Source organism: Porites lutea, chromosome 13 (genome assembly GCF_958299795.1).
Source record: "Porites lutea chromosome 13, jaPorLute2.1, whole genome shotgun sequence".
In the NCBI taxonomy this organism is placed as follows: Eukaryota; Metazoa; Cnidaria; class Anthozoa; order Scleractinia; family Poritidae; genus Porites; species Porites lutea.
The window spans coordinates 23000480-23014444 of record NC_133213.1 but is presented as its reverse complement, the minus strand read 5'-3'; the positions used below and the strand labels follow the sequence as shown (position 1 = coordinate 23014444).

General features: G+C 40.4%; 1 protein-coding gene across 1 annotated transcript; it reads right to left on the bottom strand.

The window, feature by feature from the left end:
- Positions 1 to 1823: 1823 nt before the first annotated feature.
- LOC140923020 (uncharacterized) lies at positions 1824 to 10999 on the bottom strand. The gene is made up of 3 exons (XM_073373076.1): positions 10640 to 10999; positions 4922 to 5131; positions 1824 to 3659 (listed from the first exon to the last, which is right to left on the bottom strand). Exons 2-3 carry the CDS (start codon positions 5118 to 5120, stop codon positions 2146 to 2148), a joined length of 1713 nt encoding a protein of 570 aa, XP_073229177.1. The 5' UTR covers positions 5121 to 5131; positions 10640 to 10999; the 3' UTR covers positions 1824 to 2145.
- Between the last annotated feature and the right edge of the window lie 2966 nt (positions 11000 to 13965).

Genomic DNA, 13965 nt, shown 5'->3' with positions numbered 1-13965 from the left:
ATAATGGCCCTTGTCATCTGGTCGACTCGAAATAAAGGGTTGTTTTTTGCACCCTACGTTACTTATAATGATGGGTGCAAAACAAACATTGAATCAGAACAAGATTGGCAGTAGAGAGAAGAGACGAGCTAATGTAAGGTGACAGTCAAATGCCCAGGATGGCAGGACAACAGGACGTTTCCGCTTTACAATAACAACGGATATGAATAGTCAGCTCGGATGTTAGCATTTAAAGGCGTTGCGCTTTTGGTTCATTTGTGAGTTTACTGTACGAGTCTACTTTCACACAAATCCGGATATTTTTTAAACCACACACTTTCTGTGAAGATGTAATAATCAGCATTTCACAAGCGTGGGACAAAGAAAAAAATTTGAATCCCCAACAGGATTCGAACCTATGACGTTCCAAAAACCGGGCGGTCGCTCTATCCACCGAGGCCACACGAAACCAGTGAAGTCGGTCACTGTAACCGCATAGTTTTGAAACTGCTCTCCAAAGCGGTTTAAGTCCCGTTCACATGAATCCGCATTAAAAAAAATACGCGTTTTAAAAAATGTCCGGATTCGTGTGAACATGGCCTGAGAGTTTGCCGCTATTGGTTCATTGTGAGATTACGGTATGAGTCTAGGTTCACACGAATCCCGATATTTTTGAAACCCCTCTCCAAAGCGGTTAAGGTCCTGTTCGAACGAATCCAGGTTAAAAAATAAGCGGTTTCAAAAATATCCAGATTCGTGGTATGGACATTTCCTGAGATGTCTGATGAGTGAAGTGACAACAGATGTAGAGGTAGAGCACGCCACCGTGAAAACTTTCCCTAACCTTTTTGAACAATACTGTCAACATTATTTTTAGCTGCCGCTAATGTTTTAAGTAAAATTTCAATCCGTCAGATGATTTAAAATGTGGTATCTTAATGCACACACACCCAGTTTATTCCACATCATAATTCTCTTTGTTATAGTGTAATTGGTGCATATTATTTGCGGGCAATATCATCAGTCTTTAGTGGTGTTGCACATTGAAAAATAGGCACGGGGAAACCTAATGGTCTAGCCATTTGCATGTGAGACAAAGGCAGAACCTTCTTTTTCCAGCCGAGCGTCGATCCCAAGCCTACCATTTCTAAGCCTAATACCCAACTCATCTAAGCTAGCTAGTCGCTTACCGCGAATCCAACCTGGTTACCCAGTGGTTGGTCTAAGTTACTTGCATGGTGGTCACATCTTATCGCATTAAACTTGAATAAGTACATACACTTGAGTTAAGTGGTTTGTTGATTTATGCGAGATATTTGTCTTGCATTAAGTGTTGTCCCGAAAAATGGACATAGAAAGTAATTTTCTTTTGCTCTTGACTACCGTAAAATTCCGAAAATAAGCCCCTCCAAATATAAGCCCCCTTCCCCCCTCCAAAAAAAAAAATCGTACGCAAAATGAACCCTCCGTTAAATCCCCCCTCCGAATATAAGTCCCCGGGGGGCTTGTACTTGGAATTTGCCCTTGAATACAAAGTAAATCAATGCAAAAATGGTAAATTCTCTTTTCACTACAAGCTAGCCCAATCGATTTTGAAACGCAAATTTCCCTCCGTACATAAGTCCCTCCAAAATTAAGCCCCTCAAAGAGGGTCTTTGAAAAATATAAACCCCGGGTCTTATTTTCGGAATTTTACGGTACCTTTAACAGGGACTGCAGGTAGTTCCCAAGGTCTCTCGGCACTCTGGAGAGGGGAGGCCTTGGAAACGAAGTTGCACCTTTTGTGTTTGTAGCACAAAGGGAAACGGGTATAATAGCTAGGAAAGAAATCAGTTGCCAAGCCATTGAAAAAAGTTGAAAAGTTTAATGATTGTTTTAGTCCACTTAATAAAACTATCGTCCGCGTCTTCTGTCTAGTTTATAACGGTCCTATCACAAATTGTGTACTTCACTCTTCAACAAGTTCTTCTAAGTAAACTTTGCTTTCTGATTTACAAACTAAATTGAAGCCGAAAAACCACATATCAAAACAAGTAAAAATAAATTAGCAATTCGCGAACATGCTCTCTTGAAGATTGTTCTGGCTCTTTAGAAGTAAAAGCAAAGTGAATAAGTCCTTTTTAAAGCTGTAAGACCACCACTCATAGTATTAACCCACTTTTACTGTTATTTAATGCTATTTACAACGTTCTCCAACCCAACCAATTGCACAAAAGATTTGTCATCGGCGTTCGGAATAAATGCACCGTCAGGTGTTGCCGAAGTATCTGACGCCTTGGAAGCTTTTGACTTGAAGCTCGAATCGTAATCCTTCATCCGCTTCTTTGGTGGAAGAGGAACAGCGAAGAGACTCGAAGGTCTCTTTTGTTCAGCTAAAGGAACCCTTTCGCTTTTCAGTGAATCCTCCGTTCCTGAATCATCTTGCTGCTTGGACGTTAACGAAGGATCCCTGATTCGATCAATTTCAAGGCGCCGTTTTTCGCGAAGTTTGTTTACGGCTTCTTCCTGCCGTTTAATAAGCTCCTTAAGCCTTTGAATTTTCGCGTCTTGAGGTGAAAGGCCAGTCGACTGTTCAGCCGTTGAAGTTGGCGGTTTTGGCTCCAGCGGCCTTAAATTTGTCGGCGTTGTTACAGTAGCTGGCGATGTTCTAACACTGCTTCCTAATACGCTACCAGAAGCACCCGCACTTACAACAGACAAACGCGTCTGAGAAAGGCTCGAAACGCTCGCGGAACTTGATGCTACTGAACTTAGCACAGTGCTGGGCGCGGGTGGTTTTAGTGAAGAACCTGAGACAGAAAGCAGCCGTGGGGTGACACTTGTCTGCGGTGATGAAACAGTTGTTTTGGCAGGGGGAGGCGCAATGGGATACACCTTATTAACAATAGCAGCTTTAGGGGGTGCAGCAATAGGGGATACTACGTTAGCTGGAATTGGAATCAAGACCTTCCCGCCTACAAGTTGCTTACCACCCTCGGGTAGAGTTAAAACTACCACTGATTTCCCGTCCGGGCCCAGTAAATTTAACGCCTTCGGAAGAGCCTCGCCTGGTTTAAGGTTCAAAACAATAGATGTCAGTTTGTTAGCGACAGTCGAAGGAGGCTGCTTCATCGCAATTTTTCTCGGCAAGTGTGTTACTGGCGCGGCAGCCGGAGCAGGCGCAGTGGGTGGGACAAGCCCTTGCATTGCCGGTGGTGGCAATGAAACGCCACTAGCGACCTTGGTAGATGTTAATAAAGAAGTGGTTTTAGGTGCATCGGCGTTGCTCACGCTGTTCACCAGCCTAACTAGATGCGACATATTCCCTGCTGATTGCAGATTCGGCGCTGTACTTGGCATTGTTGATGCTGTCCGTGAAATAGCTTCAGTCGTCAGTGGACTTGTCTTTCGTTCTTGTGATTCCAAAGTGATTTTTCCTACCGAAGCGCATGCACCCTCATTTTGTGTTCTATTTATTACAGTGCTGGTACCGAAATTGTGAGTTGTCAGACCTTCCTTGCTCTGACCTGTGGTAGATTGAATTCCTCGAGCAACATTTATAGAAACTGGATCATCGTTTGACAAAGTACCACTATTGACAACAGAACATGAATGGAGAAAAACAGTCTTTCCTAAATCAACCATCTGCGTTATTGCTCCTGTCGTTGATCTAGAGTTCAAACTGCCAACGTTTTGAGCGTCTGCAAAGCAAATATTATAGATTGAAAATTTGAAATATACAATAGACTTAACTTCCATTCTATCTCCCGTCTCATTACCTTTACCCTTTGAGGGCCGTTGATTATCGGCACCGTGTAAACCTACAATATTAGCGCTTTTACCAGATTCGATGATTTGGTTATTAATTATAATAAGGTGGAACTTAAGGTCCGGAAGAAGGGATCTTATTCGAGAAGGGGGGGGGGGATTATTTTCCGTTGTTCACCGAGGGGGTTGGGGCTTTTTCGGGGTTAGGGCGGGTGGGAAGGGGACTTATCAGAACGATAGCGCTCACCCGAAGACAAATGGCGAGCCTAAAGGTCCGTTTAAAAGAGCCATATCTTGAAGTTTAAATAGCCTGCCGAGCTTACCACGTTTCTCACAAGCAATGGATGCAATTATATGCGGCAGTTTACGTACGAAACATCATGCATTCCCCGTTTAGGAGAAGGTTGTCATTTTTACTCATTGTTAGTTGTTTCCCATCGTAAGTGTTAAAATTTATATACATGGCAATATCCCTACTTCGAAGATGATAAAAAGAGCCTTGTGGAGTAACGGAGAAGAACTGCTTATCACTGAATGGCCTAAGTATGAACGTTTATTTAAAAGGTCAAGTTTCAATCGTAAACGCCACGATAAGTGCGCCCGGTGAAGACGAAATCTACTTTGATCGTACCGTCAGACAAATAAAGATAATTTTAATCGCCAATGGTTTGCACATGCGATTTGAAATCGCGCCTACCGCGGCTTTTGATGTGCGACAAAATGGTCTGTGTAAATAGGGCTTATGAAAGCTCGGCCGCCGAAAATGACAACTTTGAGGATCCTTTATCAGTCATCTGGATCGACCTGAATAGCATAATTTCATGCCAACAAAGCCCAATTTATATTTTTAAAAAATAAAAACAAAAACGTATAAATTGAACAAAATAGTATGCGGTACATTTCCCCAAGAAGAAATTTCATCATAACATGGATAAACATTCATTCCTCAAACGTTTTCAGGATCTTTTGCTGATAAATGTTTTGATGTTGTTCTTTGTCTCTTGCTTGTTGTATTTTTTTTATTTATTAATTCATTTATCTACTTTGATTTACTTCAATTTAGTAACAGAACTAGCGAGTGACCATTTTCTCAATAGGAAGATTACTCGCTTCTTCGCAGGCTTGTGCGAGACTTGAATTAAAACAAGGAATAAGGAATTTCTCCCTTACGATCCTCTGAAACTGATGAACCAACCTGATTTTGGAGACTCGTTTGTCTTGTCATCCGGCGCCAGCGAATACACAGCGGAAATAAAAGGAAGCCCTTCATCATCATCCGCAATAACACTGTCGTCTATGGCGGGGATCTGGCTGTCTGGTCCAGGCAATATCGAACTCGATTCTTCGTCTTTTCCGTGACCGTTTACAGGGGCGCCGCTTGTATCACTTGCCATGGTGACCCTTTCTGAAGGACAGGACAGGAGATTTCTGTAAATGATTAAATAGACGCTAGGGGCGTCTAATTAATTTTGGGATCCCAAGCAGGGGCGTTTAATAGATGGGAGGTGTTTATTCTTATAACTGTGACAAACTTCACAGAACTAATATGCGTTCGGCGAATATATCACCACAGTTTTCAACGAGCAGACTATCCAGTAGCCTGCTACACAGCCCGTTTTCAGTGTCGTCACGCAACGCTCCTCCCCAAGGAGCGTAGCGTGACGACACTAAAAACGGCTGTGTAGCAGACCAACTATCCGGTCAATCCACTGATACGTCTAGGTTGTCAAGACTTCCATACTGAAAACGGCCCATGATCAAATACTTCTAACGTAACGCTCTCAGCCACCCCTCCCCTTCCATGAATGATTTTGTATACGGCCAAACTAGACCTCTTCTGTCGCCAATATAAAAGCTTAGGGTGCGACCATTGTTTTGTTTTCCCTCTTCCCTTCCTTTCTTTATACTTGCTCTCTCTATTTTTCCTCTTCTTTCCTTCTGTGATCTGTTTTTGGGCTTATCGGATGCAAGAAGCCTGCTTTCTTAGCCTATACTTGGTCAAATGACTGCTTGATATATACCTAAGGCCAACATTCGCCTAAAGTACTTTGCGAAACACACCACTTTCCTCATAGGCGGAAAAAAGTTGTTTAAAAATGACGTTGAGTGGCGGGATCCACCTCTCATAGAGTGGTTTTCGTTTGAGTGTCGTAAAACCAAAACCAAGGTAATTACTCTGGCCAATCACATAGGACACAGACAATACATTGAACCAATCAAAACTCGTAGTAATTACATGTGGCTGACGAAAAGCGCGGGAAAATGCATGCGAGCGCGTCACAATTGGCTTTGGTTTTACTTCTGATTGGATGAAAAGGTGGCGCGAATCTTTTAAGCCAATCGCATCGTGTAGAAAGTGCAAAACCAATTACTTTTCGACACTCAAATGAAAACCGCTCTATCGCCATATCTAACTAGCAGTTAAGATTAAGCAAGAGAGAATGAGCTCATTATCTCTTGGATTAAGGTAATGTGTATGTTGTCCCGGAGATAGGACCGTCTATTTATCTAAATTACTCTAGCTCACTTGTGAATTTAATATATTAGGAGTGCGTCTTTTTTTTTCTTTTTTGTACAGACACTGTCCACCTAGACTAGCTTTTGCTACTTGTGGGTAGTGAGAAAATATAATTGTAAATTTGGATTAACCAATTAAAATTGAATGAATGAATGAATTTTAATATTAGTGACGTTCCCAGTCCTTAGCAACCTGAAATACGATTCTTTCAAGCGAAGTGCGAAGAGGCATTCGATGATTGCGGTCCATGCGTCTCAACCACTATTAAAGTTTACGAAATTTAAACGGTTAGACAAATAGTTGGACTGAGATATTCATAGGCTATCATACAAAGCAAGAACTTCTCAAGTACTAATATGCAACGAAATACACTGACGTAAAAGTCATGGTTCCATGACTGGCTTGGGTAATAGAAGAAGAATATTGCGTGCTAATGATCTTGTTCTGCTCTTTAAGATTTCTCCGGAGCTTGGTTTAAATTTAAAACAAGACTTCAGAGACAATGTAATACGTTCGGCATAAACTTATGGTAATCGAAAGAAACACAAGGGGAAAAGGAGTCTGAATACTAATTATAATTACAATTGTACTTAACACGGTTTATGATCAGTTACTTAGCAACACAAAAACAACTTAAGCGTGGTGCATTGCATTACACTTGTTCCAGCCTTTAATTAATGCAAAATGTTATTTAAAAGTTGCATTTAACTGGCTTTGGAACATTTAAATACAATTTGTAGTCTGCAGAATTTGCTACGAGAGTAGAAATTAACCCTATGCATTGTGTAATTATCTTTTGGCCATTTACAGCAAATGACGCCTCAACCAAGTATTGCACACGAAGCTGTTGTTACCCCCCTCCTTGACTAAGAGCATATAAGATGGGTTCTTTATCTTCTCTCTGTTGAAACAATTGTTTATTCACGATTGCTTATCAGACTGTTTGATAATTATTAATTCACTCATTTATCAATTTTGGCAAATGTGAAAGCGCATGACGAATTTTAAATTGCCAAACAAAGAAAATTGTGTTTGGCCAGTCCTTTCTCGTCTCGTCCCCGTCCCTTTTTGTAACGGCGTTTTTTGCGATCGCGCTGGCTGGGGTGGGATGAGAACTCAACGGATGTTGCGAGGAAAGGCGGACAACAAGCAGTCTACTTTATGAGCGGCTTCCAGACAAGGAGGTTTGTGATAGGGCGGCAGTACTTGAAATTCTTCCCAGTATTTATCTCAATGCACCGGATGCATCGATTAGCTATTAACTGCTAATGTAAATAGAGCAAAGATGTCAAAACTCGCAATCGATTTTACGTGCACTGTACAATTACCTTTTCATGCTTTCTATTAAAAGAATGATAAAAAAGGTCGCAAACATTTGTTAAAAAAAAAAAAAAAAAACGTTTCACTTACGAGACGCGCCAGTTGTCCGTGTCCTTAATTGAGCGTATTGACTTTCAAGACGAAATTTATACCCCTGTCTATACATCCAGTTTCTCAGCTGTGACCTTTAACCCAAAATAATTCACTCCGTATTTATTCATGCAGCCTTTGGTGTTCTCTTGTGCGTGGACAGAAGAGGAACCACGTTATAAATACATTGGGAGAACGCAGACTGACTTGAGGGAAATTTGATACCGATAACATGAACTTCGAACCAATCTTAGCTACTACTAAAAATACAGATATCGGTTACGAATACTTTTAACAGTTTTAATTTTTAATTGTACATTTTCACGACCTGTTTTAGCACTTTTAACAGTTTTTAATTTTTAATCGTACATTTTATTTCAGCAGTCCCTATTTTATTTCATTTTTTTTGTAATTGTTGTGTGCACGACCCCACCAGCAATGCTGATCTTTTTACCGTGCTAAAATAAAGTTCTTATCTTAAAGATCTTATCTTGGGGAAGCAAATTTCTGGCACATTTAATGTTTGAAATTTTTACTGAAATGGCAGAGAGATCGTTGTTCATGATTTGGAGTGTTAGGCGGAAAAAAGTCACGAAGAAAGATTGACAATTGCTGAAGGATATCGATTTCCGGGAGGACACAATACTTATATTGGTCTTTGCGTGGGGGGATGTTTCCGTTGTATGATGCATGATGAGCCTATTCCATTGTTTCTAGTTCCAGGCCCCATGCATTTTTTCCCAGTAGCGAGGGTTGTTCTGTTGCCTCTATACCTATTCCTGCCCCGATTGTGCTCGTAAAATGCTTGAAAGTTGCTTACTAGAATGCCAAAAAGTGAAACTTAGCTTTAAAGATGGGTGAAAATTTAAGGATATTAACTAATTATTCATACGGTAGTAATTGCCCTTTAAGGCCTGCGAAACGTACTGAGAGATTGTGTGTTCAAAAGGTTGCTAAACATTTCCCACAGAGGAAAATCCTCTCTTGACCTTTACGAAATTCTAATGAATTGAAGTTTTCTATGAAATCGCTGACTTTTTTCGTGCTTTGTGTTTATATTTTGCTCAAAAATTGCCCAGAAAGACAAAAAATTGCTCGAGGTTGCTAGAACCGCAAAAAGTTGCTCCAAACGCCAAAAGTTGCCAAGCAAAATCCGGACAGACCTATCTGTACCTACATTACAGGGATTAGTTTACATGGAACACAAGTGATTTTGTTACAAATAGCTGTGGTGAGTCCTGGGACTCATCTTGTGAAACCATTATTCCCAGTCCAGAACCAATGAATCCCAGTTCAAAAGGCAACGAGTCCTACCTTGAAAATCAAATGAAAATGCTTGGGCTTTTATGTAACCAGACAGTTAATCTGAGAACAGACTACAAATCTCTATATGACAGTATTCTGAAATCAAAATATAGTTCTTCTATTTTAAAGCATAACAAAGGCTAAAATAAATATTGTTCGTTAAATGACAGCCGTAATAACTGCCACAGAAATCACACGAACAGCATTCTACAACTGAAAACACATCTTCAGATCGATCGACCGATCTTTGCGTCCTACTGGACGCATTTTCATGAATTATTTGACGTCTTCGGGGAATTTTATGCGTCAGGGATGCAGGACGCAAAGGTAACAAATCCACTGGGCACACATCACTGTTGATGATTTCCGATTTGCAAATTTTCCTTTTTACCCACCACACAAACCATGTATCAACAGGTTTCCTCATAATACTGGTACAGAATAAGGATAAAGTTAAGGCAAGCCTACGGCGCGGGCGCTTTCGTTTGACCGTGATAAAAGTGTTATGAGTAAATCATTCCAGCAAAAGTAAAATAATGAGCGTTTGCGTCAAAAGAGGGCTCTTTCTAGAAATATGATAGTTTCCTTTTCTTCTCCCATCTGCTTCCGAGGTTTGCTTCGTGGCGAATGAATTTTGCTTAATGGAGGATTCAGCCATATTATCCCCATGGGGGGAGATAGACTTATTGAGGCATACTTACTTTTTGCTTGCAGTACTCCAGCTTTATTTTAATTTCTCACTCTCTGACAGAAGGTAACCTACCACGTCTGTCTCAAGCAGTTAGCAAAACAGCCCAGACCCCAACCACAGTGTTCCTGCACCCCAACCTCCCTGTCGCCTCCCAGCACCCCCCCACCCCCAACCACATTTGTTTTTTGATCTGAAATGGTGGGCCATGTGTCGATTTATTTAAAGCTGACATTAAGGAAATGGAGTAAGAGTGTGATTGACAGTAATCTACTGAGTCGCATCAATAATTAAATCCCGCCACTAGTCATGTGACTACTGTAATATTATTATGGGGTGAGAGATATATCATTAACAGTATTTTATGAGCGTACTTTGTTAAGCTTGAAAAGAGTGCGATTCTAGGTTATTTATGCGGTTTAAATTACCAAATAAGAAATGGTAAGAAAACTTTCCCTGCACTAGTCGCTACGCTTAACTCCGTTTGTATTTAATCAGCAAATTGTGTTGCTCCAATAGTTGATAAAGCATTTTAATTTTTTAAAAAAGTTCGTAGTCTTAGCGTCATACCCCAAACAAGCGACGAATAGACTTTCATACGTTTTCAAACAATAAAAGTAGCTAATCAACTATTTGTTCCTAAAGCTCATCATCAAATACTCGATGAATGATTCCCGCGTTACTTTTTAACCGTTCTGTCCCTTTCGTTTAAAAGACGAGTACGAGCAGGAGCACACAAACGTCAAAGTTTACATGGATCTCTTCAAAACTTGCATGGTCTAGGGCAGAACTAAAGAATTACCTCTATTCATATTTTTAGGATACCCAAAACAAGTTTGCAAGCGCTGTTTTGCCTGTAATTTAAGCAGCAGTCAGTTAAGACTTTCAACATTACATATTAAAACAGATTAAAATTGCTAACTACATGTACACGGCCGCTATATATGCACGTGTTTGAATCAAAATTTATTCACTTAAGTTAAGTTCCCTACCTCGTAATAGCACCGTCTTCCCAGCTTGTGTTTCACTCGTTTATGCTCATCGCTAGGCTCTCATTCACAGGTTTCTTAGAACGTCCTGCGAACGTGAATAACGCTCAGTCAATTTTCTTAAATAGTGGTTTTGAAGTTTAATTGTGTGGGCATGAAGTACTCGATTTAACCAAGAAGAATGAATCAAAACTTCAGAGCTGGAGAATGACAATGCATTAGGCTATGATCGAGAAGAACATTGTTATTTTACTAGCTAAACCGAGAAGATTAAGTGAAACTATCTTTTAAATATGTCTAGAATAGAATTAACTCTCCATTTCGCTCGCACAAGCTCGTTTTGGGACGAAATTTGCGTTCAGTAGACGTGCAAGTCAAGCTGCCAGCACTCGACTATGAAAACAAAGCAACTCACGAAAATATAGTTGTACCTGGTGCTAAACGTGATCCAAGGAATGATTAAATGTCTAAAATTTTACAGGCTTGACCTTCTAGATCTCTCGGTTCACCATTTCCATGTAAGTCATTCATATTTTTTTATTTGCATAAGTTCAGCGGCCTTCGCCTGTATGTCAGTCATAAAACAATTGAATTGTTTTGGTTGAATGCGCACATGACTAAATCACGCGTTGTGTATTGGTCGCACTTCGTGACAGCTGTCATTTTTCTAACCAATGAGAGTTCGCTCTGTATGCCCAATGCCGTAATGCCTCTTTGTTTACATTCAAAGGAATGGGTTTTAATGATAGCGAAGCAGTTTCGTAGTATGGACCAGTATTTTCTCTTCGTACAAAAAGTAAAAACAATTCCAATTATCCTTTTGCTAGTTCTATTATTAATGACTCACTTTTACTCTCTTTGAATAATCATTTGCATCCAGTACGCGAGAAATATACTGATGCAAGTTGACGCTCGTATGAAAGGGATTTAAGTTCATTATGTTTCGTCTCTTTATAAGACCCTTTAAACCCGAACGCGAAGCTCTTCAAAGTAAAAATTCGGTACGTAAATCGTAATTAATGCGTTCATATATTCCATTATTTCACTAGAATTCAATCACCCGGCGACAAAAACATGATCAGGACAAATCAGTGGCTAGCATAGAAATTTTCGTGAAGATACGGAAAGCTCTTTAAAATTCGCTGGTTAATTCACGACGTTCAGCAGAGCATCTTCTAGACTTATTACATCTTGAGATGTACGATCGTAGAGCGATACGCACCGCCTTGACTTGTACAATTAACCCAGACTAATTTAACTGTTCAAAGGCGGATGGGATATACACAGGACAATAAACGTATTCCCCGACAAGCATTAACAAAACTAACCGCGTTATCATTTATTTAGGGAATTTTCCTTTCTACCTTGTTCGGCAGCTAGCCCATGCAACCTCAAAATAAGACGCAGTAAAAAAAAATTAAATCAATTTGAGTTAGTAACAATAACTCTGTCGAATATGGTCGGTTCACTACCTCCGAAACAAGGGGGGAATTTTTCAAACCAAAATAACCTTCATAAATTTCTGATTACTCTTGGTTAGTTGCATACCTGAAGGTCTTGCAGTCAGCGATGAAGGCCTTGAAAGAAGAGTCCTTAATTGCAGAGTTTCTACTGGATGAGAGGTGTAAGAAACTTGTTGCTTTGAGTCTGCATCCAACGACAAACTGTACGTCAACACCGCACGCTCCCTCTTCGTTGCTCTCGGAAACACCACTGAAGATTTTAATAGGCGCTGGTTCAAAATGTCAGCTGACTGAAGAATATGCGCACGCAAATATACATCAGTCGTCTTTAAGAGCAGAGGTATTATTACGTCGGGGTTACTGCGCAAGACTGTTGGAGTTTCAAACTTTTCATTTCCGTTGCGCGGTCCTGGATATTTGAGATGAAGCGGGGGCTGTCATTCTCAAACAGCGGTATGGAAGTAGAATGGGCCGGGGTAAGTATTTGTGGTGGGGAGACAAGTATAAGTCCAACTTAATAACTCTGACCAATGAAAGGCCGAGAACGGTCGCAGTTTAACCGGTTTGAAGAGCACTTATGATAGGATACATCATTCCCTACTGTATCTACTATACTATCCAGCGTGTACAGAGACCTCAATCGATTTCATGTCATATCTTGGTCATGATCGACCGATTCGCGCAGCATTAATAATGCGTCAACAATTAAGGCATATGACAACTGATATAAGATTCTAGTTTAATCAGGCTTTTCAAGTGCAGTTTCAGGTAAAACAGTAATATTTCCTCTTGTTGTGGTGTCCGGTTGCCAGGGACTTATGAAAGTTTTTAATCGAGTAACCGAAGGCGGTAGGACGTTTTTAGTTACTGTCTTTTAGATAGCTGTTTTTATCCAGCGAGTTTTGTTTTGCTGTTCTTTCAACGTTTTCAGGCAGAAGGTTATTTCTTCTTCGTAAAAAGTGTGAAATTTTCCGCCATGTCCTCCAGCGCTCTCATGGCTAAACATCTGAGCTGAGCTGAGCTGAACTAAGTAAATGGCTCATCCTCACAGCTTGTCGGTTGCCGTGCCTTTTTCTGTTGTTATCCTTCACCAACGATGTCATTTTATCGGATATCGTAACCGTCTGCAAATTGAGTCAACGCTAGCTGATTATGAAAAATTATCCGCGAGACTTCAGCCAAGAACAAGAGAAGATCGGTTTAAAAGCCGACGGTGGCCAGCAACGGCTGACTGACTTTTAAGGTCACGTGTCCTAAAGATCACCTGACACTGTCTTGAGTCCCACGGATGAACCTCACAGTAATGACCTAAATTTTTGGACTTCATTTAAATTCGGTTATGATATGATATTATATATTGGAACGTTTCTATGACATATTTTTACTTCTGAAACGTAAAGCGATAGAACGCAGTTTGAATAGCGTTTTGTAAAAGTCACCAGAAAAATAAAGACAAGCACGTAACGCACTCAAGGTCAGTTTCTCTCATTACTAAAAAACTCTAAGGTCTGTGCGCCAAACAGGCTTCTATTCAGTCTTGCTGCCTTCTCGCAGTAACTCAATATTACATCCGGTCTGCAAAACTATCTTCTTTTAAAACATTAATCATCCTATTCTGATGAACTGGTTCGCAGTATTCATCAGTCTTATTTGCCACATTAAATTGTAAAACGTGGTGAAGCTCCCAGTTTGCGTCGTACATGTATACAATTCGGTAGGTAAAATTGCACCATACTGGTTCGATTTCAAATCACAGGGGGTTACATGTTGCCGTAAAAATTTCTCTCCCGTTCGTTTTAACCAAAGAACAGTCACCATTGTTCCAGCTATACTCTGTTGTTATGACATCATATCGATCCTTGGCGT